We start from the raw sequence: 24799 nt of genomic DNA, 5'->3' as shown, positions 1-24799 counted from the left end.
TCAAACTTAGACGGGTTAAAAAGTCGCTTCCGCTTCATAGAATCATTTATTTACCTCGATTTTGCGCCAGGCTGGTCTAGGCTCTTGCTTGGCACGGTGCACTTGTTGTATTATGCTAGTGGCCTAACTTTGACGCTTTGGGTAGTTAATTTGTGCAAACGAATTAATTGTTAATATTATATTACGATCAATAGTTGTTAACTAATAACTATTTTGTGTCACCTTACATTGTGATTAACGCTGTCCTATAAAATACATTTTTTTTAAATGATCTCATTGGAAAACCGCAGAATTTTGCTTGATTGTTCTTTTCTTTTCGAAATTGTACAAAATACCATAAATTGTCCACAATTGCTTGAGAGGTTCAATTCTGTATGCCGAGAACTTATCCTCGAACTCCTATTACTCCGCTGTTTCTGCCCTTTCGCAAAACAACTCTGGGTGCCAACTCATCGGTACAGAGGTTGTCCAAACTACTTAATGTAACAAAACATCGACGTCTCTTGCATAGAAAGTTTATTATAAAGTAACATTTATTAAGATTAAGTTTACTTTATTGTGTAATTAGTGTTAACGATTTCTGGTGATCCTAAATAAATAATAAACCAGTGTGACCTACTTCCTACATATACTTAATCTTAATGAAGTTGTCGTCACCTGTAATTGTGCTGGCACTTAGTATAAATAATAATATAACTATATTACTGTTGATTATTATATTTTATGTAGCAACAGTGTAAAGTATGTTAGTGATCATATAAATAAATAAATAGGTTGACTTAAAATTTTATATAAAACAATCGTACAACATTCGAATTTTTATCCCTTGGTTCATTATTCGGCGCGTAATATTAATATGTTCAACAATCATCACGACAAATTTAAGTACGATTGTGTTATTGAATTTAATTAATATTAATCAACATAATCATCCTATATAATCTGAATTTCGGAAACGGCGATAAATCGATATAGCTAGGATTAATTTTTAGAAAATGTCGTTTTATCCCTGTTTTTAGGCAATGAAAAAATGACAACAATACGTTAGAATACGAAGGTAAATTTCGCAATTGTCAATGAAGTTGTAATAGCTCAGATAGGAAATGGGCCGGTCGGGATCGACATGTCTCCAGATCGATTATTTTTTCCTTTTTTTTCTAATTGCACTCATAATTTTTTTTTAAATAACCAGTTCATATATATTATTATGTCAATAAAATCGGAAAATATTATTCATATTTTATCAATATGTAATTCGTATCTAAATATGATTTCCGAAAACCACGATTTACATTTTATTTACATTTTATTTATAAACGTCAATTTTTTTTCCACAACTAACGTAAATTAAAAGATTAGTTCTTTTCGTTTAAAATTTATTTTGAAATATCTAAGGACAATGTAAATTTGTAGTGGAGTGGAGTACAAGGTCATAAAGGAACTGGGTATCTGCCAAACAGAGAAGGAATAGGATTGGCTCTTATAGAACTATCAGTTCAAACTTTGGACTACACTTAAAAGAAAAGACGTTTCTTAAAATACCGTTAGGTATATCTTTTATATTAAGCGATAGTAAAAAAAATACTGGGATATATATATACTGGGAAAATAAGTTACAATAACATTTTTGAAACGACTACTAAAAAAAATATAAAATTAAAACTAAACCGAAAAGTAATCAAAATATATATGAACTCACTCATTTTTCAAGGTTTCATCAAAAACCGACGACGCTAAAACATATTATAATAATGTATATTATAAATAATTTATTTCAAAACAAATCAATTTATTACAATCTTAAACTGTTGTCCTGCCTGTTGAAAACTTTTTATTCTATGGTGCATAGTGTGGTAAATATTCTCTGAAGTTGCTTTCCCAAAATTCTATTTCTTCTTTCTCCGGCTGTTTCTCAGAAACTAAATTCTCACCGATATTCAAATAATCTTCATTTTCCAAAGTGTACGGAAGCCATTTAACACCCAAACTGTCATCGGGTGTCGGATCCCTGAAAATTAAAGTAAAAAACTAAGTCCCATAGCAATGTTAAGACATGGTTTTGGAAACTATATTTCTATTTTGATTCTAGAGGATGTTCTTCTTAAAAGAACAGTTATTTAGATGTCGCAATCATATTGGTATAATATAATTTTGTTTTTGCAATAACAATTAAAAAGTAAATGCCTAATTATAATTTTACTTCATTTAAGGCAGTGGTAAATACAGAACCAATTAAAAACTCATTTGCATTTACCTATGTAAACGTAAGCTTTTATTGCCATATTTTGTTGGTATTTTTATAAATTTATCGTTATTCACTTTATTCAATATTTATTATTATTATTGTCTTTTTTAATCTTTACACATGTTTTATTTATTTTATTATTAAATGTTTTATCAGCATTGTTTCTTATACATCTAAAGGTCAATTGGTTGTATTTATTTAAGGTCGCGTTTTGTGTAAAGTATTTGTATACTTGTGTAATATAAGTAAATGAAATAATTTACCCGTATTTCGCGAAATTGGTCCACAACGTTGTAATTTGGTCAATCATTTTAAACGTAGTAGAGTTCATATTGACCCTAAAGTTCGAAAAAATGTAACTAAGCTCATCACTGTGACCTACTACAGGTCTATCAAAGAGATGTCTTATCCCTATAGCTATGGCAAACATATTTAATTCAGATTCACACGTGAATTTATATTGGTAAACTGTATTATTGCTTGTCTTAGCAATGATTCTTTGTTGACTAATCGATCCATATATAAATAACTCCATGCCAAGGAACTTTATAAAGTCATTCATAGTCTCCCTTGAAGCTAGTCTGTTCTGCAAATAAAAATTTCTAAATTTTTCCCCTATATCCATTTGGGTTACCAATGGAAGATTGACAGTGTACGGTTCAGGTACGAAAAATTCTAAGAAATGATTAGCTTGCTCAAATACTTTTTCGTATTTAACATCTCCTGCAAGCCATAGTATTCCATCATCGGGTGTGTAACCGCTTATTACGGTAAGTCCTTCATGGATGCCCTCTCGGAGGACCTCAAACGGATCTCCGTAAAAAAATCTTTCATTATCTGCAAACTGTGTTTCTGAAACGATACCGTAGAATACATTTTGCGCTTCCTTTGCAGACTGCCAATATGATATAGGTATTTGTCTTTTAACAAGGTTTTCAGCCGGCTGCTCTCTGAGGCATTTAGCAATTTCTTGTTCGTCTTCTGAAGTACATCCCAATTCTTTGGCAAGTAATAAAGCTCTGTCCTTCGCTAAAAACGTTTTCGGAAACCACGATGTCATAGTGCCACTTTGGGTTATGGCTCTGTTGAATAAACCTTTGGTCATGGGTGACACTAAGTGGAAGGAAACCATTGCACCTGCAGCACTCTCACCAAACAAGGTTATGTTATCGGGGTCACCACCAAACTTAGCTATGTTCTTCTTTACCCATCTCATCGCAGCGACCTGGTCTTTGACTCCAGCGTTACCGGGGATATCTTCCGTATCCAGGGAAAGAAAACCTAGTGCATCCAATCTGTAATTCAAGGTAACGAGGATAACGTTTTTTCTGACCAGAAATTTGGGTCCAGATCTTCCTTCATTACCACTTCCACTCACGAAACCGCCTCCGTGCACATAAACCATTACTGGTAATGGTTCCGGTGGTGCAATATTGGGACTGTAAACATTTAGGTATAAACAATCTTCACTCCTTGCAGATGGGGGGGCTTGAGCGCTAAAGCATTGTGGTCCATGTTCAATAGCACTGCGTACACCTTCCCATGGTTGTTTGGGTTGAGGGGCCTAAAATTTTCAATAAATATTATTATTATTATTATTATATTCTACAAAGGTGGTAAAGAAGCGTACAGTCCATCTGATGATAAGCGAATACTTTAGTCTATGAAGCCTGCATTACCAGAAGTATGGCAAGTGAATTGAGGACCCTACTATCCAATATCCTCAGTATCTGTAGCGTGGGTACAGGAGGGTGGGTGTAGGAACACAACACTGCTCGAGAGTAGTATTTTTTAGTTATGAAAATATTACGTAACTAAAAATCTAAAACCCCATAGAAAAAATGACGATGGTAATAATCTATATGTATCTATTAATATGTGAAGCAAAAACTTTGTACCCCTTTTTACGGCAACTGCGCGGACGTATATTAGTATATAGACGTTATAGAAGTATGAAATCTTCAAATTATGTTTATAGAATAATTTAAAAATTGTATTGAAAAATGACAATAACATGCGTGTGAAACCGTTCGAGAAATATAGCGTTAATATATAATTTTATAGCCACTTAAAATAAAGTTAAATCAATCATTCACAACCGCAACCGCTCGGGTGTAGTCCCATTTGTCATCATATAAATACCTGATAGCGATCGTTATTCATACTAGAAAATATATCTGCCCACCCGCAGTAGAGCAGCGTGGTGGAAGCTCAAATCTATCTCCTACACGTAGAAAAAGTCCTATGTCCAGCAGTGGGATGTTACAGGCTGAATCGTGAATCATATTTACAAAAGTTATGGCGCCATTTTGTTAAAGCTTAAACATTATTATTATAAAGTACCTAACCCGGCGAACTTTGTACAGCTATGTTTTTTTTTACTATTTGACGAAACGTTCGTATGTTGTGCGCGTACATACTCGTACATTTCGGTGATTCATTCTTATTTTAGAATAACCAAGTTTTAACAAATATAAATTGAAATGAAGTTTTATAACCATTTTTGAATTGTTAATTTATAAATTATTTTTATAATTTTATTATAATTAATTATTTTAAAGCAAAGATACAAAAAAAAAAATACCTTGAATCTCAAATCGCCGACCGGTGGCTCTGCGTAAGGGATGCCTTTAAAGCTGTAGTAGGGACATCCATATTCATTGTCTACAACTTGCCCTTCTATTATACCTTCACTGACTTCTACTTGAACAAGTCTTGACAGTAGAAGAGTCAAGTAATAACAAACGTCCATTTTCTGTAAGAGTTGGTTGAAAATCAAATAACGTCATCTATTTGATTCGATGGCGTTATTAGAAAACACCGTTACGGCTTTAGACTTTACGCGATATTTAATTCGATTATTAAGGAGTAAACTCCAAAAATAGGTAAAAAATGCAAATCTCACCTTAGTAAATTATTCCTAATAATTATGTAGTGTTGACATAATAAGTCAACAAAATCAAATTACCCAAAACTATTCCATACTCGAAGTATATATATCCGATGTATTTTTGATATAATTACTTTTATCAATGTTGATTACAGTATTAATCAGACATTAATTGATGGAATCTGCGAGATATTATTGCGTCCTGTTAAATTATTAAGTTAGCCAAACTGTAAATTATTTTTAATCTAGAATAATTTTATTTTATTAATATAAATTAACAAACGCGACGTTTTGAAAAATTTGCTAATATTACTGTACAAATATATTAAAATGTAACTAATTGTAAAAATATGTATTACTATTTGATTAATTAGCCGAGCGTCAGTATTGTAAATGCCTTGCCCATCTGTAATTGCGGGTACACGAACATTTTAACAAAATGTACTTACGCTAGATAGTTTGCTGTGTACCTTGCGTTGATGAGCCTTGAATAAATAAATAAATAAATATTAGTTTAGATAACAATATACTTGACTTACTATTGAATAAAAGAAAAATGTAATAAAAAAGTAAGGAGAAACATATTTTAACGTTCAAACAATAAACTTCTATCTTGAGTAGTGCAAAAATTCAAAATATTGAAAAAAGTATAGGATAAATGTAATATGTGTGTGTGTATATATATATATATAAATATATAGATATATATAGTCGCAATGATGGCAAGAGACCTGATGGATTGACGTTGGTTCCCTGGGAAAGGGGACGGGCGCTTTTGTGGGACGCAGCCTGCGTCACACACACTTGCTCCGTCTCATGTCAGGGAAACAGCCTTAAAAGCGGGAGCCGCAGCGGAAAAAGCTGAAACTACTAAACGGCACAAATATTCGTCACTAATTCCAAATTACATCTTTGTGCCGTTTGCAGTCGAAACACTTGGACCTTGGAGTAGCAGTGCTAAAAAATTTTTAAATGAAATAACACCTCGCCTTATTGCCTCCACTGGTGACAAGAGGGCTGGTGCATTTTTTGCCCAGAGAATCGGCATAGCGATTAAACATTCATGGCACAATTCCACACGGACATGATTTTTACCAAAACTATCTGTAAATATTTAGTTCTTAAGTTGTGAATTGTAAATATGTATAATATTTTGTATAAATAAAATTTCTGGAATAAGTACAGATAATAAATATAAATATATATATATATATATATATATATATGTAAACAAAGTGCGTGACACTTCATTTAAGTAGTTATTAATATAATTTGTAATTGTTCTTTGATGGACATTTGATCTGCGAATTGGTTGCTATGGAGCTGTTTTTTTCATACTAAACGATTGTAAGAATTATATTGTAATTGTAAATATTTAAATAATAGTTATTATTAAGAACTGGTGAAGCAATAGCTTTAAATGTTGTTTCTCTTTTCAGGTTAGTTTGTAAATAATTTAATAGTAAATAATATTTTGTAAAATTAGTTTATATGTTAAAATAAAAAACTCCTCTTTTCAGAGCAACACAATTATTGTTTTACTGTTCAAAATATACAAGAATAATTATAAAATAAAACATTATAAAACAACATTTCTACAGCTTGTTACCAGAAAAGATGGAAAAATTAAAATTCGAATTCATAGTCAAAGCCAGTGAAGATACGAAAACAAATATTATTTGTGTAACTAGAATCACGGATTTAGATGGCCGGACTTTTGCGATCCCAGATAAGTTACAACCTGTAAAATTACATGATGGAATAGTACATACCCAAATATTTCAGAAAGTAAAGTCCACATTACAAAAACGGCATGAGAAACGACAGGTATGGATATCCATGAATCCGGAGATGAAAGCGGCTTATTGTGATGAAGATGGAAATAAACAATTTATGGGATACATACTGGAGGAACAAACAATACCACAAACTACAACAGGGTTTTCAGAAGAATCTCTAGCAAAAATCATAGAAAACTTCGCTGAAATGAAGAAAGATTCAGTAAAACCCTTTAATATGGGGAAAGTGGTAGAAAAATTTGTAATAGAAAAATTTAGTAGCAAGATTACCAATGTGTCGCAGTGGGTGACTACCTTTGAATCGGAATGTACCCGTATAGGAATAGAAGAAGATATCAAAAAAATTGAAATTATTAGGTTATTTTTAGAAGATTCTTGTTTAGACTGGTATAGTTCCATGCTTATAAAGCATACAATAAATTCAGAATGGGCAATGTGGAAAAAGAAATTTTGTGAAACATATGCGGATAAAGGTTGGTCGCCGATCAGGTATGCAATGGTATTTAAATACAGAGAAGGCTCATTACTGGAGTATGCATTAAAGAAAGAGAGACTACTATTAGAAATAAATAAGTCCATAAATAAACTCACTATAATTGATCTGATTGCCACCGGATTACCGAACTTTATTGCAGATATGATTGATAGGAATAGTTTAAAGGAAACTGAAGACTTATTTAATAACTTAAGAAGTTTAGAGCATATGGTACAAAAAAAAGTATTTCATAAAAAAATAGAAACTTCGAAAAATAAAACTATAGAGAAAAATGTGAAGCCCTTGGTTAGCCCATGTAAAATTTGTGAAAAAGAGAATAAAGGTATACGTTACCATCCTGAATCCCTATGTTGGTTCAAAAATAAAAATAACGATAATCCAAAACAAGCTCAAATAAGGAGTGTTAACAATTCTGAATTAGAGGTAGAATTAAATGAAATCGATCAAAAAAACTAATAGTGCCGCCATTAATAAAAATTAAATTACTAATTAATGACACTGTAGAAACATTAGGAATATATGATTCAGGATCTAATGTGTCTTTAATTAATTCAAGATTATTATCTTTGAAAAAAATAAATACTTACGATAAAAATGCAGGTTTAAAAACTATTAATGGCGTAAAAAAATCAATAGGAATGGTAAATCTAAAAATTAAAATTTTTGAAATTGAAAAACATGTTAATGTTTTTGTTATAGATGAAAACAACTTCGACTATGATTTTCTTGTTGGGTTAGACTGTATACAACAATATCATTTAACTCAAAATGAGAATTTATGTATAACTCAAAATGCTATCAGCAATAATAATAAAGACTACATAAAAGATAAAGAAAAGCAAACAAATAGCACTAAAGAAATTCCTGGCAGTTCAGGTAGTGCTATAGAGAATAAAGAAGGTAAATCTTATGAAAAAAAGGTGTAAATATTACAAAAAAATATGAAAAAGAAACTATAAATAATGAGTATAAAATAAACTTTAATGAAAATATAATAGTCGATAATTTTGATATTTCATTAAATAATTTAGACAATAAAAAAAAATATGAAATTGATAAATTGATACACAAATATAATTCAGTATTTGCTAAAGACAAATATGATATAGGTACTGTAAAAGGCTATGAAGCCCATATTGATTTGTTAATAGATAAATACTGTAGTAAAAGACCGTATAGATGTTCTGTTGAGGATATGAAAGAAATTGAACATCAAATATCAAAACTGCTAAAACATAATTTAATTGAGGAGTCATATAGCCCTTTTGCCGCTCCGGTAACACTAGCATTTAAAAAAGAAGAAGGAAGGAGATCGAGGCTTTGTATAGATTTTCGCGAATTAAATAAAATTATAGTTCCCCAATCGCAACCATTTCCGCTAATCGAGGATCTAATGGTTAAAACAAGGAAATGTAAATTTTTTTCAACATTCGATATAAACTCAGCGTTCTGGTCAATACCTCTTAAAATTGAAGATAGACATAAAACTGCATTTGTTACTCAAGAGGCACACTTCCAATGGACTTGCTTACCTTTTGGTTTAAAAACTGCTCCCGCTATTTTTCAAAGAATATTAAGTAGCATTATAAGAAAATATAATCTGTCAAATTTTACTGTTAATTACATTGATGATATTTTAGTATTTTCTGAAACGTTCGAAAAACACATTGAGCACATATCTTTGTTATTGGAAGCAATTTTAAAAGAAGGTTTTAAATTAAAATTCACGAAATGTAATTTTGCACAGGACTCTGTAAAATATCTAGGACACATAATAAAAAACAATACTGTCACTCCATTAAAAGATAATTTGATTGCCATAAAAGAATTTCCAACTCCAAAAACACAAAAAAACGTACGACAATTTTTAGGAAAGATTAATTTCTATGGAAAATATGTGCCAAATGTTTCAATTATACTGGACCCTTTACATAATTTATTAAGAAAAGGAGAAAAATTTGTTTGGTCAGATAAATGCCAAGAATCTTTTGATACTATAAAAAGATTACTTTGCTCAAAACCTATTCTAGCCATCTTTGATCCAGATTTGCCAATACATATATATACAGATGCTAGCATACAAGGTGTAGGTGCGATTTTAAAACAAATTCAACCCAACGGTGATGAAAAACCTTGTGCATTCTTTTCAAAGAAATTAAATGACTCCCAAAAAAAGAAAAAAGCAATATATCTTGAGTGCTTGGCAATAAAAGAGGCAGTAAAATACTGGCAGCACTGGCTTATGGGAAAAACATTCACGGTTTATTCAGATCACAAACCTTTAGAAAAAATGAATATTAAAGCCAGAACGGACGAAGAACTAGGAGATTTAACATATTATTTGTCGCAGTTCGATTTTAAAATAATATATTCTCCAGGCAAATATAATATAGAGGCAGATACTCTAAGCAGAAACCCAGTGTTAGAATCGTATGAAAATAAAGATAGTAGTTTAAAAATAGTAAATTTTGTAAAATTAGAAGACATACGAAATGATCAAGATAAAAATGATAAAATAAAACAAAATATAAATAAACTTATTTTAAAAAATAATATATATTATAAAAAGATAGGAAAAAATGAAAAGATTGTATTAACTGAGGAATTTAGTAAAAATATTATAAAACATGTACATCACTACTACTGTCACATAGGCAGACAACAAATGGAAAACAAGATTAAACCATTTTATCACGCCAAAAATTTATTGGACAATATAAAAAAAAGTTTGCGAAAATTGTGATGTCTGTATAAAAAATAAATCTAGAGGAAAATACAAGTTTGGATTAATGTCTCACTTAGGTCCCGCTACTTATCCGTTTGAAATAGTGTCTATAGATACTATAGGGGGATTTGGTGGTACTCGTTCAACCAAAAAATATTTACATCTTCTAGTAGATCACTTCACTCGTTACGCCTATATTTTGACATCCAAAACTCAAAGTGCGAATGATTTTATAAAACTGGTCCAAAAAGTAACAAAAGATTATAAAATTGACATGATTTTATCGGATTTTTAGAAAAAGAAAATATACCTATAGTTTTCACTGCAGTAAATGCACCATTTTCAAACGGATTAAATGAAAGGTTAAACCAAACGTTGGTTAATAAAATTCGTTGCAAGATTAATGAAAAGAAGGGCAAAATTGCTTGGACAACTATTGCTCACGAATGCACAGAAAAATATAACGAAACTGAACATGGTGTAACAAGGTTCTCTCCAAAATATTTATTGGAGGGAAAAAAATTTGACGTTCTACCAGATGAACTGAATAAAAATACAACACATAATTGTCTTTTGCAAGACCGAAAAATTGCCTTAGAAAATAGTATAAAATCACACAATTATAATAAAAAAAGATTTGATAAAAACAGAAAACATCACGAACTAAAAGTAGGAGATTATGTATACGTTGAAAACGGAAACCAATTAAACCGGAAAAAACTTGATGAATTGAGAATAGGACCTTATGAAATTGTAGACAAAATATCCAATTCAATTTATAAAGTAGACACGGGTCACAAAAAGGCAGAATCAAACCTCTTCCATATTACAAAACTAATTCCAGTAGTAAAGTATGACACTAAAACTTTGTAATTTAGAAAAAAAAAGGGGGGGGGGGAGATGTAAACAAAGTGCGTGACACTTCATTTAAGTAGTTATTAATATAATTTGTAATTGTTCTTTGATGGACATTTGATCTGCGAATTGGTTGCTATGGAGCTGTTTTTTTCATACTAAACGATTGTAAGAATTATATTGTAATTGTAAATATTTAAATAATAGTTATTATTAAGAACTGGTGAAGCAATAGCTTTAAATGTTGTTTCTCTTTTCAGGTTAGTTTGTAAATAATTTAATAGTAAATAATATTTTGTAAAATTAGTTTATATGTTAAAATAAAAAACTCCTCTTTTCAGAGCAACACAATTATTGTTTTACTGTTCAAAATATACAAGAATAATTATAAAATAAAACATTATATATATATATATATATATATATATATATATATATATATATATATATATATATATATCGCACCCCTAGATGAAAACGTCACTAACTCAAAAAATACTAATATTGAGTTAGTGGCGTTTTCGAAATTCCGGCATGAATACCTACGCGGACTTAAAACTCCCGTAACGATAGCTTCGACCGTTGTCGAAATATGGCGCGAAACATTACTTTAGCTGAATGACCTTACCCTGGATGGCGCGAATCATACTCCGCCATTTTTAGTTGTCTCCTCTCTATCTTGAGAGAAAAACATTTGTATAGTGGCATATTTTGAGTTGCTGGAGTTTATGTGAAGTTAATAAGGTAAGTTTCATATTATATTTCGAGTTGATTGAGTTTTGCTGAAATTTGATTGATAAAAAAAACTGTATATTTTGATTTGCGGGGATTTTGTTAATATTGTGTCACGTTTTGTTTAAATATATTTCGAGTTAATCTAGTTTACGTGACAGAAAATATGAATTCCGACTTACAATAGTTTACTTGAATGAATCTTTAAATTTGTTTTTTCCGCCCGCTTAATAAAATAATAACTTGTTCATGAAATAGTATTTTATAATCTCAAATTTAAAGTAGATTTTTTATTCGCTTTTAATTTTCGTAACTCATTAAGGATTGATAATTAGGATTTTTGACTTGCTTGAGTTTACTTGATTTTTTAAATGATAAGGTCATTATTTAGTATAGGAAAATGAAAAGCCGGGAAAAGCAAGTTATGTTGGATCTCGTCAATGCAGAAAAACAGTTTCCTGATCAGCCAGCAACTCAATCCTTTGGTTGGAGATGTTTGAAAGTGTAGGGTAGCCTGAAATACCTGCTGAAGAGTTAAAGTCATTTTCATCGCCGCAGTTTCTCGATGAGCAGTCAACTAATAGTGATGAACGACGACGAGTTTCTAAACGAAAATATACTACAGTATCACCCGTCCACAGCGGCGAAGGAAGCGATTTTGACGACTCGGACGCAGACCCAAACTACAAAAATCATTTTTACCGAAACGAAAAATAAATTTCTCCCCTTTGCGTAAGTCTACTACTACTTTCCCATTACCTCGACCTCACTCTCTGTCATCGTCGTCTACCAGTTCGTGGTCATCAAGCAGCTCAAACAGCAGCTCCAGCAGCAGTTCAATCATCAGCTCAAGCAGCAATAATAATACTGTTAATAATAATTCTGAAAAACATTTCGCACGAGAAATAGTGAAGGGTAAGATAAAACTGCGGAAACCAGAAACATGGAAAGCTAACGTAGCCAAAGCTCTTAAAAATTCTAGTAAGAATTTTGGTAAGCTAAATTCTGGTAAACTAAATAAAGACATCACACAGACACAGACAGGCTCGCAAAATGCGAGCACCTTGCGGAGAAAAATGCAGTTTTAAATGCAGTACAAAACTCAACACAACTATTCGTCAAAAGCTTATTGATACATTCTAGGGATTTAGTGACCTTAAACGTTTTGACGTTGAAAGTACCTAGACACAGGAGAGTACACTGTGTGAAATTCTCATAAAAGCCCAAATATCGATACACAAGCACAAATAACTACCAGGCTCTAAATACGGCCTACTGTTTTGAAGAAAATAACTCGCGCGTTCGCACGTTACGTTAAGAACTTCTTTAAGGTAACTCTTGACTTGGGATATCAAGCAATTAAAACAGCATAGTTAATAAGACGGAAACTGGTTTCATACAGGGAGAAAAAAGAGGGAATCATAAAAACCACCCTACGTTAGCCCTGCAGTTAAAGAGAGTGTTGTTCAATTCATCAATTCTATTCTTCATATCAATTCTATTCGTACTGTGTGGCTACGGTACTCAAGAATATAGCCACCCCCTCTCTTCCCGTGGGTGTCGTAAGAGGCGACTAAGGGATAACACAGTGCCACAGCTACCACCTTGGAACTTAAAAAGCCGACCGGTGGCGGGATAACCATCCAACTGCTGGCTTTGAAATACACAGGCCGAAGACGGGCAGCAGCGTCTTCGGTGCGACAAAGCCAGCCCTGCGGTCACCAACCCGCCTGCCCAGCGTGGTGACTATGGGCAAAGCACATGAGTTCACGTTATTTTTGGCGTTAACTTGTGAAAGCCTATGTCCCGCAGTGGACTGTATAGGCTGTAATGATGATTCTTCATATTTAATCGCACTATCCTTATAAGATTCGATATTTTTTACAAAAATGTTATGTAAAATATTTTTTTATATTTTGTACTTAACTGAACTGGTATTTTTAAATGATTGTCTAGTTTCAAAACTAATTGTAAGTGCCATTAACAAACGTATTTCTATTAGTAGTAAGAAAGTACTTATTATTGACAAATGATTTGAACTGTGATTTGAAACTATGGGTATTATTGTTAATTATTTAAGTGATAGCTTAAAAAAAGAGACTGGCTTAGAATTATATAGAGTAAAAGACAAAGACTGAATTATATAAATTAAAGATAAAGGTTGAGTTTTAAAGCTATTGTACAGAATACTAATTTAATATGATTATTTAAGTTATATTAATACTAAGGAGTATATCGTTGTTCATTAAATAACAAAAATTATTTATTTATCTATTTATTTATTTAACAATTTTTTATACGTACAAGATTATACACAATATTTTGTCATGGAGACTCACGTATAATGGGTGTGCTTATCCCTGTGAGAGATTTCTTCCAGCACACCCAAAAAGGAACGATTACAGACAGAAATTAAAGTAGGTAGACAGATGTACAAAAGAAAATATTAAATAATTGATTTATATATACACATATACGCGCGCACACACACACATACATATATATACACACATACACACACATACAGACACATATGGACATGCACACGCGCAAACATATACTCACACAGTCCATATACATATATACTCATACAAAAAAAATATATATATAGCTGACACACAAAATAATAATATTCAAATATAAATATATTATACCCACATAGTTAAAATTATGATAAGGAAAGATAATGCTCTTTTAATTTTTTCTTAAACGTATATATAGACGTGCAAGTGCGAATTGATGACGGCAATGAATTCCACAGCCTAGCTGCGTGGACGGTATAGGAATTAGTATAGAAACCAGAAGAGTGTGAAGGAATACGCAACAGTAGTTGTACGTTGGATCGGCACGAGGAACCAGGAGGATGTAAAAATTCAAAACGCTCGCGAAGGTAATTAGGTGACAAGAGATTAAATAAAATGTTATAAAGGAGACAAAGAATATGAGTATTCCTGCGAAGCCTAATGGGAAGCCATTTGAGCTCACTTCGAAACTTAGAGACGTGGTCAAACTTACGAAGTCCAAAAATAAAACGAATGCATGAGTTCTGTAGTCTCTCTAGTTTATTGAGTTGTTCTTCAGTAGCATCTAGATAACAAGCATCAGCATAGTCAAGGAGAGGAAGTAACAGTGATTGAACAAGAATAGTTTTAGTTTTAATAGGAAGAAAGTATTGGAGATTTTTTAGTGAGTGAAATGAATAATGTACTTTTTTAGAGATTTCACTGATATGTTTGGACCAAGACAAGTCGCGGCTAAAATGAAGACCTAGATTTTTTGCCGTTCGATTATATTCTTATTCCGTAGAAAAAACTTCTAATAGCAACTGTGATTATAAGAGTAATAAATAATATAATACTTATCTAGCAAGTACTATCTAAATGGATATAAGTCACTAAAATAGTAATTTTTTATTTTTATTTTTTTCTTGTTGTTAAGTAGAATATGCAACCATTTTAATTTGATTACAAAATAGTTTTATTTCAATTCTTAATCATGTTTTACCTATTTTATAAAGCCAATTTTCAACTTAGTGAGGTTTTAACACTACCAGTAGGTCGTATATTTTTAAGATGCAAAGTAATGTAACGCATTTCTATTTCAGATAAAGAGAGGTAATTCTAAATATGATACAAGAAAGTTTCTTATTACCTAAAGAAAACTCAAATAACTAAAAAAATTGTCTTTTTAAAATTTTTGTGGGTATAGCATTAAAAATACGTCATTAAACAGACTTTAGAGCATATGACTATTGTGTATGTATTACTATTTTCTCGATATCTCAAGTAAATATTCCGAAATCAGTTTTTCGTCATTTCTGAAAAAATAGGTTTTTTGAGTTCCTGGAGTTTTCATCTAGTGGTGCGATATATACTCATATGTGTATGTGTGTTTGATTACCACTGATATTTGTACCTGTTTCTGTGAATATTTTTGTCCGGTCAAGTTGTCTTATCTTTGTGGATTTTGCTACAGTGCCTAGGAGATCAATACATTAGGATTACTTACGTAAAGAAAAAAATATTTATGTAGAGAAAAAAGCCTATGCTCACAGGGGGATGGTACAGGCTAGAGTGCAGAGTTTTCACAATGTTTTATGACAACTAAATTATATACTCTACACTCTACTATTATTGTAGTAGTGCAGACAGCAAAATGAATGAAGAGTTGAAGTAAATAAAAATAATTTAATTTTCCACTACTTATCGAGTTTTACATTTATTTGTTTTTGCCCCGATTTTACAATTAATAATTCTATGAAATACAGCGTCACTATGTCCACTTATCTTTATCATCTATGTAATCGTGCGCCGTGTAATACAATTTACATAATTATACAAATTTTTAATACAAACTTTAAATTTATTTCTAGAAAATTTCCATGTCTTTTGTGATCTTATATCATAAATGGGTATACCATAACTAAATCTATATCAATAAAAAGCGTGTTGCTAAGCGCATAACTCGAGAATGACTCGATCGATTCGGATTATTTATTTTTTAACCGACTGCCAAAAAAGGAGGAGGTTCTCAATTCGACTGTATTTTTTTTTTAATGTATGTTACATCAGAACTTTTGACCGGGTAGACCGATTTCGACAAATTTTGTTTTAATCGAAAGGTGGTGTGTGCCAATTGGTCCCATTTAAATTTATTTGAGATCTAACAACTAGTTTTCGAGTTATATCTAATAATGCGTTTTTACTTGACGCTTTTTTCGTCGACCTACGTTGTATTATACCGCATAACTTTCTACTGGATGTACCGATTTTGATAATTCTTTTTTTGTTGGAAAGGGGATATCTCTTGTTTGGTACCGTGATAAGGAAACCAGGATCTGATGATGGGATCCCAGAGAAATCGAGGGAAACTCTCGAAAGTCCGTAATAACTTTTTACTGGGTATACCGATTTTGATAATTTTTAATTTAATCGAAAGCTGATGTTTATCATATGGTCACATATAAATTTGATCGAGATCTGATAACTACTTTTTGAGTAATCTTTGATAACGCGTAGTCGCTTGACTATTTTTTCGTCGATCTACGTTGTATTACTTGTCGATGTAATTGAAGTCGGTTTTTTTTTCGTTTGCAAGCAAACACAATTATTTGTAAAAATCTCCCCCCTCTCTTCCCGTGGGTGTCGTAAGAGGCGACTAAGGGATAACACAGTTCCACTACTACCTTGGAATTTAAAAAGCGATGGCCGGATAACCATCCAACTGCTGGCTTTGAAATACACAGGCCGAAGACGGGCAGCAGCGTCTTCGGTGCGACAAAGCCAGCCCGTGTGACTATGAGCAAAATACATGAGCTCACGCCATTTTCGGCGTGGACTTGTGGAGGCCTATGTCCAGTAGTGGACTGCGAAAGGCTGCAGTGATGTGATGATTTTTTTGTATGGTCCTTAAGGCCCACGGAAGGCTTTAATACTAAAATAAATAAATAAATGAAAAATTAAAAACAAAAATTGCGTGCGTTTAATTTTTAATATTAACTATTGACAGAATGAAGTTTGTCCGGGTTAGTACATAATATTTTAAATTAGCATTTTTGGTTATTATTTATTATAAAGTTTTCTTCTTAGATATTATCTATTAACAACACAAAATATAACTAATAGATTTATTTTAAAATATAAAAAAAAGTATTTCCTAATAATAAGTCTTAATGTAATACACACACACACACACACACACACAGACACAGAAACAAGATTTGTAATTACTTCTTCATATCAAGGTGCATATTTTGGTAAATCTTCTCTGAAGCTACTCTCCCAAAATTCCACCTCTTCTTTTTCTGGATATGTGGCAGGCACTAGAATCTCCCCAATATCCAAGTAATCTTGATTTTCTATAGTGTACGGAAGCCACTTGACACCCAAACTGTCATCAGGTGTTGGGTCTCTGAAAATTTAAAGTCATTAACGAACCTTTTGTGAAATTGATATTGATACCATATTAGTCTCAATGTTTATCTCGTTGCACATGTTGTTATCTAATATCAACTATTATACAATACAACAGATAAGAATAATATTACTAATAATCGTATTGGATGACATTTGTCGAAAAGAATTATTGCGTAAAGAATGTAGTTTTATTTATTTCGATATTTTACCCGACTTAAAAAAGGGAGGGGTCCTTAATGACTGTATCTTTTTTATTTTTATGTATGTTAAAAAAACTCAGAATTTTCACAAATTTTTTTATTGGGAGGACCGATTTCGATGATTTTTTTTTTCAGTTGAAAAGTAGTGCATATCAAGTGTTCGCATTTAAATTTTTTCAACTATTGATAAATAATAATGCGTTCTTACTTGATTATTTTTTCGTCTACCCACGTTGTATTACTACTATTTATTACTGGTCGATGTATTTGAAGTCGGTTTTTTTTCGTTTGCAAGGAAACATTATTGAGATTCCAAATTAATACCAAATTGTTTACCCCCATTTCGCGAAGTTTGTCCATAGCGTTGTTACTTGATCGATCATTTTAAATTCAGTCGAATTCATGTTAACATCTTTTAAAGGAAACATATAACCAAGCTCATCAGTGTGAGCTATTACGGGTCTATAGTTAAAAAGTTCTTCTAAGCCTGTAAGGTGTATCAATAAATTAAGATCAGATTTACACGTAAATTTGTATAAATAAATTTTATTTGTCCTTTTTTTGGCAATGATCTTCTGTTGACTTATCGTTCCATATACAAATAACTCCATATTGAGGTATTTCAATAAATCATCTAAAGTACCTTTTGAAGCAATTTGATTTTTCATATAAAATTTCTTGAACTTTCTACCTATTCCCATTTGCTGTGCCAATGGGGTGTAGACACCATATGGTTCGGGGACAAAGAATTCTAAAAAATGGTTAGCCTGATAGAATACTTTGTCTGGATCAGTACCCATAAGGAAATACAGTATACCTTCATCCTGATTATAACCGTTCAAGACTTCAATTCCTTCGTGAATACCATTTCGGAGGACGTCAAATGGATGTCCATAAAAGAACCTTTCATTATTACTAAAGTATTTCTCTTGTACGATACCAAAGTAAATAAAAGGCGCATCTTTTGTGAATTGCGCAAATGACACAGGTACCTTTTTCATAACAAGGTTTTCAACGGGTTGCGCTTTTAAGCATTCGTAAATTTCTACATCTCCTGTCGAATTACAACCCAGTTCTCTGGCTAGTATTAAAGCTCTCTCACGCGCTCCAAATGTCTCTGCCCATTTTGAAGTTATACTTCCACTTTGAGTGATAGCTCTTTTAAACAGACCTTTGCTCATGGGTGAGACCAAATGAAATGAAACGCTGACACCTCCAACGCTATCACCAAAAATAGTGATATTTTCAGGGTCACCACCGAAGCTTTTAATGTTCTTCTTGATCCATTTCAACGCTGCCACCTGATCTTTCATACCAGCGTTACCGGGAATATCTTCTGTATCCAAAGAAATGAAACCTAGTACTTCTAATCTATAATTGAAAGTGACAAGGATAACGTCTTTCCTGATCAAATATTTAGGTTCATACTCTGAACCACTACCGCTGAAAAAGCCTCCTCCATGAATATATACCATAACGGGAAGTGGTTGTTTCGGATTAATATTAGGACTGTACACATTAAGATATAAGCAATCTTCGCTCCCACTAGGTGTGGGATCTTCCGTCGTGATCAGCTTAAAATTACAACAGTGCGATCCATATTCTGTGGTTTTTCGAATTCCCTCCCATTGTTGTTTGGGTTGAGGTGCCTATGGAAAAGTATATCATATATCACGAAATAACGTCGAAACTACTATTGACACTTTTAGTTATACGGGACTTAGTATATTATACTGTTTTCTAATGTTTACGCGAATTTCACTAATTATAATGAGGCAATTTTTTCGGATTTTATCGCGGTTTATTAAGTTTTTTAGATCCCCGAAGTTTCGGATAATTTACAGCAGTCACGGGAGGACAACTTAATACGCTTCAGCCTGTAATATCCCACTACTGGGCATAGGCCTCTTTCTAGGGAAAGATTTTGGGAGGATTTTGATGCGGTAATAATGAAAGTACCAGAGTGTGAGGAAATATACATTGGGGGGGACTTTAATGGACATGTGGGAAGGATGAATGACGGGTATGAGAGGGTGCATGGGGGCAGAGGTTACGGAGTTAGGAACCGAGACGGTGAAGCTCTACTTGAAGCAGCCTTGGCCTTTGACTTAGCAATAGCCAACACATTCTATCAAAAACGGGAACAACACCTTATCACATACCGTAGTGGTCTACACTCTACCCAAATTGACTACATTCTTTTAAGAAGAAACAGGCTAAAATCGGCCAAGGACTGCAAGGTAATACCGAGTGAGAGTCTCGTCTCCCAGCATAGGCTACTGCTCCTAGACTTAACTCTGAAAGTTCAGAGTTTAAATAAGAGCCCGAAGCCCCCAGTTAGAACGAAATGGTACAGATTGGATGATAGGGAGGTGGCTGCAGAATTCCGGGAAAGAGTGGTTGGTAAAATGATAGAGATGGGAGATATGGTGGGGATGGGAGTAAACGAGTGCTGGAGTGAGATGGCAATGTGGGTGCGAAGTGTGGCAAGGGATGTCTTAGGGGAAACGAAAGGGAAAAGGAAGATAGAGAAGGATACATGGTGGTGGAATGAGGAAGTACAGACGATTTTGAAAGAAATGAAAAATGCTTTCAAAGAATGGAAAAGAGTGGAAGATGGAAATGACAGAGAAAAGAAAATAAAAAGATCAGATTACCAAAACATTAAAAAGAAGGCTAAGAAAGCAGTCGCTATCGCAAGGGCCAAGGCTCAAGATAAATTGTATCATTTTTTGGAGAACCCACAAGGTCAAAAAATCTTTTTAGAATATCAAGAGAGAGAGAGATGAATGCAAGAGATGTAAACCATATGAAATGTATAAAAGACGAAGCGGGGAAGATTTTGACGGACGATGAGGACATAAAAGAACGCTGGAAGAGATACTTTAATAACTTGATGAATGAAGAAAATGAATGGAGCGGAGTGTTAGAGAATGTACGAAGTAATGAAGGAATGGTGAAAGAGGTAAGTATAGAGGAAGTGAAGATGGCAGTGCAGAGTATGAAGAATGGAAAAGCAGTTGGGCCAGATGGTATACCAGCGGAAGTATGGAAGTTTTTGAAGGCGGATGGATGGAAGTGGCTGACTTTATTTTTCAATAAGTTGCTGCAAGAAGAGGTCATACCCGAGGAATGGTGCTACAGTTCACTGGTGCCCATTTTTAAAAATAAAGGTGACATACAGGACTGCAGCAGCTATCGGGGAATAAAGCTCATGTCACATAGTATGAAGATATGGGAGAAAGTGATAGCGCGACGAATGAGAGAAGAATGTGAGGTCACACAGAACCAATTTGGATTTATGCCGGGCCGGGGAACTACGGACGCCATATTTGCACTCCGCCAACTCTGCGAAAAATATAGACTCGCACAAAAAGACCTACATATGGTGTTCGTAGATCTGGAAAAGGCATACGATAGAGTCCCCCGTAAGGTTCTGTGGTGGGCTATGAAAGGGAAAGGAGTGCCAGAGAAGTATGTACGACTGTTCAGGCGATGTATGATAGAGCTAGCACCCACGTCCGGTCCGAAGCCGGGGTAACTGACAAGTTCAGTGTGGCTGTAGGTTTGCACCAGGGGTCGGCTTTAAGCCCGTATCTATTCCTCCTGGTAATGGATGTTCTAACATCAGACATACAGGAGGAAGCACCCTGGTGTATACTGTTTGCTGACGACGTTGTTCTTGTCGGAGATAATGTCCTTGAGGTACAGAGCAGACTGGGAAAATGGCAGGAAAGACTGGAGGGCGCGGGATTGAGGATAAGTAGGTCTAAAACCGAGCACTTGTTCTGCGATTTCAGCGGTTCCTCCGGTTTTTCCCATATTGCCTTGGATGGTGTATCCCTACCAGTCTGCTCCGACTTCCGCTACCTTGGGTCATTAATACAAAATGACGGCAACATAGACCGTGACGTGAAAAATAGAATAAATGCGGGATGGATGAAATGGCGACAGGTCTCTGGAACAGCTTGTGATCCACGAATGCCCCTTAAACTTAAGGGGAAAATCTATAAAACGATCATAAGACCTGTCGTAATGTATGGATCGGAATGTTGGGCAACAAAAGTGACGGATGAAAGAAGAGTGCACGCAGCCGAGATGAGAATGCTAAGATGGATGTGTGGAGTAACGAGGAAAGATCGGATTAGAAATGAGTATATAAGGGGAAGTTTGAAAGTAGCACCCGTGACAGAGAAAATGAGGAGCAATAGGTTAGCGTGGTATGGGCATGTAATGAGGAGGGATGACCGCTATGTCGGTAAAAGAATGTTAGGGATGAATGTCGAAGGACGAAGAGCGATCGGCAGACCGAAAAAGCGATGGATGGATTATGTGAGTGAGGATATGAGAAAGAAAGGAGTAAGCACTGAAGTGACGAATAATAGAGAGGAATGGAAGAGGAAAACATGTTGTGCCGACCCTACATAAGTGGGATAAGAGCAGGAAGATGATGATGGGCATAGGCCTCTTTCCCCATGTAGGAGAAGAATCAGAGCTTAATCCACCACGCTGCTCCAATGCGGGTTGGCGAAAATATTCCCTACTATGGGTAACGATCGCTATCAGGTGTACATGATAACAACTGGGACAGCTTAAGTGCTTATTACTTAACAACAACTTAATGAACCGCGGTAAAATCCGAAAAAGTTGTTTCATTATAATGTGAATATTATGTTGATACAGACACCATACCAGGGTAGCGGTATATCTCGTATAAGTGAAAGTGTTAATAGTTTCTTAGTCTTAAACACTTTTTTTTTTCTAATACTGATTGATTGATTGCCTGTAATATCCAACTGCTAGGCCTCTTTCTACATGTAGGACAACGGCTGAAGCTTATCCAACACGTTGCACAATTGCGAGTTGATGGACATTTATCCTGCTAAGAGTTTACGATTCGTTATAAGGTGTCTATAATAAAAATTGAAACCGACAGTTTAACATGCTCTCTGAGGAACGATCGGTGGCCTTTAAGTACAGACATCCAGGCCAGAGGCACACATTCGTACAAATACAATCCAGCACAAGCGGAAATCGAACCTCTGCCCGCCATCGTTTAGGCACATACACGCAATCCTACTCCAAACCGGATAGCGTTGTTAAATTTTCAATAGAATTCAATTCGACTCATGTATCTGCTAATTGAGAGCTTAGTTTTTGTTATACGAACAAAAACTCGGTAATTTAAAGTAAACTTTAAGTTAATTATACAATTTATAATCAATTGAAAAAAAAAATATAAAATAATAACTATATGTACATTAAAAGAATTAAAGATATGAAATAGTTTATAAATATACCTTGAATCTTAGATCCCCAACCGGTGGTTCAGCATAGGGAATGCCCTTAAAGCTGAAGTATGGACAGCCGTATTCATTGTTTACAACCACACCTTCTATGATACCTTCAGTTACTTTCACTTGAACAACATTTGATAAGAGGGACACAAAATAGCACACGTCCATTATTATAATAATTGTTTTCTCGCAAACAGACACACCGTTTTGGAGTGACAGCTAACAGTCGTACTTATGTTAATTAACTTTGTAAAAATTATATATCGATTCTTTAATCATTAAAATAGTATTTGATTCAAAAATAACACTAAAACTATATGCATAAATGTTATTGGAGTGATATGTGCAGTGAATAGTGTGATATTGCTCAATTAAGGAAACAGCTGACGATTACCTGTTTTGCTGATATACCCTCAATATTAAGTGTAAAGTGAACAAAGGATTTAAGTCGTTCACGTTTTGAGGACTCGTAGGGTGGAGTAACGTTAAGAACTCTGGGGTGGTAAAGTATTTCTAGAAATTGAATAAGAATAATAATAGCATTCATCATTGTTAAGTTTCAAAATATTGTTTTCTAATTTGATTCCTTAGCGCCATCTAGAAGTAGATTCTGACAACAACATAATCATGACCGATAAGTGTTCTAGCTGCGGTAAATTCGTTGCATCGTCAGATGGCGTTAAGTGTAGTAAATGCAATACAGTACATCATAAACAATGCGTGAATGTAAGTGCGAATTCAAAGGTCGGCCCGAAATGGTATTGTAAGACTTGTAAACGCAAGCCTACTTATGCTGATAACGGCGAAACGTCTGGAGATGTCCCTCGGCTGGCAGAACCATCATCCCTTTCGGAAGAAATTAAGCTTCTTCGGTCAGAGATTAACTCTTTGCGCAAAGACATAATGTCCGTAATTTCATCTACGAATACTGAACTTCAGAACAGGCTGGAAGTCATAGAAGAGAGATTGTCCAAGTTGGAGAACCAGCACCCCCTGGAAAACCCGACACAAAGCGTTGATATTAATAAAACTATAGAACGACTCTAAATACGCTTAAATGAGTCTAAGCAGGAAAATCTTCTGAACGATGTCGAAATCACCTGTGTTTATGAAGAACAGGGAGAGAATGCTACTCATACAGCTATGGCGCTAATAAAGAAAATAGGTATTACCATCGAGGAGCGTGATATTGTTAGTGCACAGCGAACTGGAGTACAGCAACAACATCCTGGTAGTCGCGAAAGTGAGGGTGGGACTAGTTACTCCCATCCACGTCCATTGGTGGTACGGTTGACTCGCAGGCATCTTCGGGACGAATTAATACGCGCGGCGCGCGTACGCCGTGGCGCGGACACGGATGGCGTGACCACTAAGCCGTCTCGTTTTTATGTTAATGAGCGTTTATCACGGGAAAACCGAAAACTTTTCTATCTCTCACGGCAAATGGGTAGCAAAGAAAATTGGCGTTACATATGGACACGAGGAGGACGGGTGTACTTGCGGCGTGAACAGGGTTCAAGAGCCCATGCTATTCGCACTGAAAGTGATCTACCTAAGATTTTTGAGAACGATCATGTTTGAACTGAAGCAAATTATGTATTAAGCTGGCCCCGACAACGACCCAAGATCCGTCTTTCAAGTTTCA

General features: G+C 34.0%; 2 protein-coding genes across 2 annotated transcripts; one reads left to right on the top strand and one right to left on the bottom strand.

Moving 5' to 3' along the window:
* Window positions 1-1359: 1359 nt before the first annotated feature.
* LOC123658628 (esterase E4-like) lies at window positions 1360-19347 on the bottom strand. The gene is made up of 6 exons (XM_045593993.1): window positions 18501-19347; window positions 18194-18344; window positions 17490-17652; window positions 4830-5000; window positions 2509-3809; window positions 1360-2008 (listed from the first exon to the last, which is right to left on the bottom strand). Exons 1-6 carry the CDS (start codon window positions 19330-19332, stop codon window positions 1837-1839), a joined length of 2790 nt encoding a protein of 929 aa, XP_045449949.1. The 5' UTR covers window positions 19333-19347; the 3' UTR covers window positions 1360-1836.
* Window positions 19348-19806: 459 nt separating this feature from the next.
* LOC123658626 lies at window positions 19807-24201 on the top strand. Its single transcript, XM_045593992.1, has 2 exons — window positions 19807-20415; window positions 23746-24201. Exons 1-2 carry the CDS (start codon window positions 19807-19809, stop codon window positions 24199-24201), a joined length of 1065 nt encoding a protein of 354 aa, XP_045449948.1.
* Window positions 24202-24799: the final 598 nt, after the last annotated feature.

Source organism: Melitaea cinxia, chromosome 12 (assembly GCF_905220565.1).
Source record: "Melitaea cinxia chromosome 12, ilMelCinx1.1, whole genome shotgun sequence".
Lineage (NCBI taxonomy): Eukaryota > Metazoa > Arthropoda > Insecta > Lepidoptera > Nymphalidae > Melitaea > Melitaea cinxia.
Note: the sequence above shows the minus strand (reverse complement) of the source record. Positions and strands in the feature narration are given on the sequence as shown.

Bases quoted from the DNA above. Each gene is read 5' to 3' on its own strand.
- LOC123658628 (XM_045593993.1), bottom strand. From the start codon at position 19,332: ATGGTATATATTCATGGAGGAGGCTTTTTCAGCGGTAGTGGTTCAGAG. The intron at 17,653-18,193 runs GTAAACAATTTG...TTAAATTTTCAG, and splicing joins ACAAACTTCGCGAAATGGGG to AGACCCAACACCTGATGACA. The intron at 5,001-17,489 runs GCACCTTGATAT...CAACTCTTACAG, and splicing joins GAGAAGATTTACCAAAATAT to AAAATGGACGTTTGTTATTA.
- LOC123658626 (XM_045593992.1), top strand. From the start codon at position 19,807: ATGAAAGTACCAGAGTGTGAGGAAATATACATTGGGGGGGACTTTAAT. The intron at 20,416-23,745 runs GTACAGACGATT...TTGATTCCTTAG, and splicing joins CATGGTGGTGGAATGAGGAA to CGCCATCTAGAAGTAGATTC.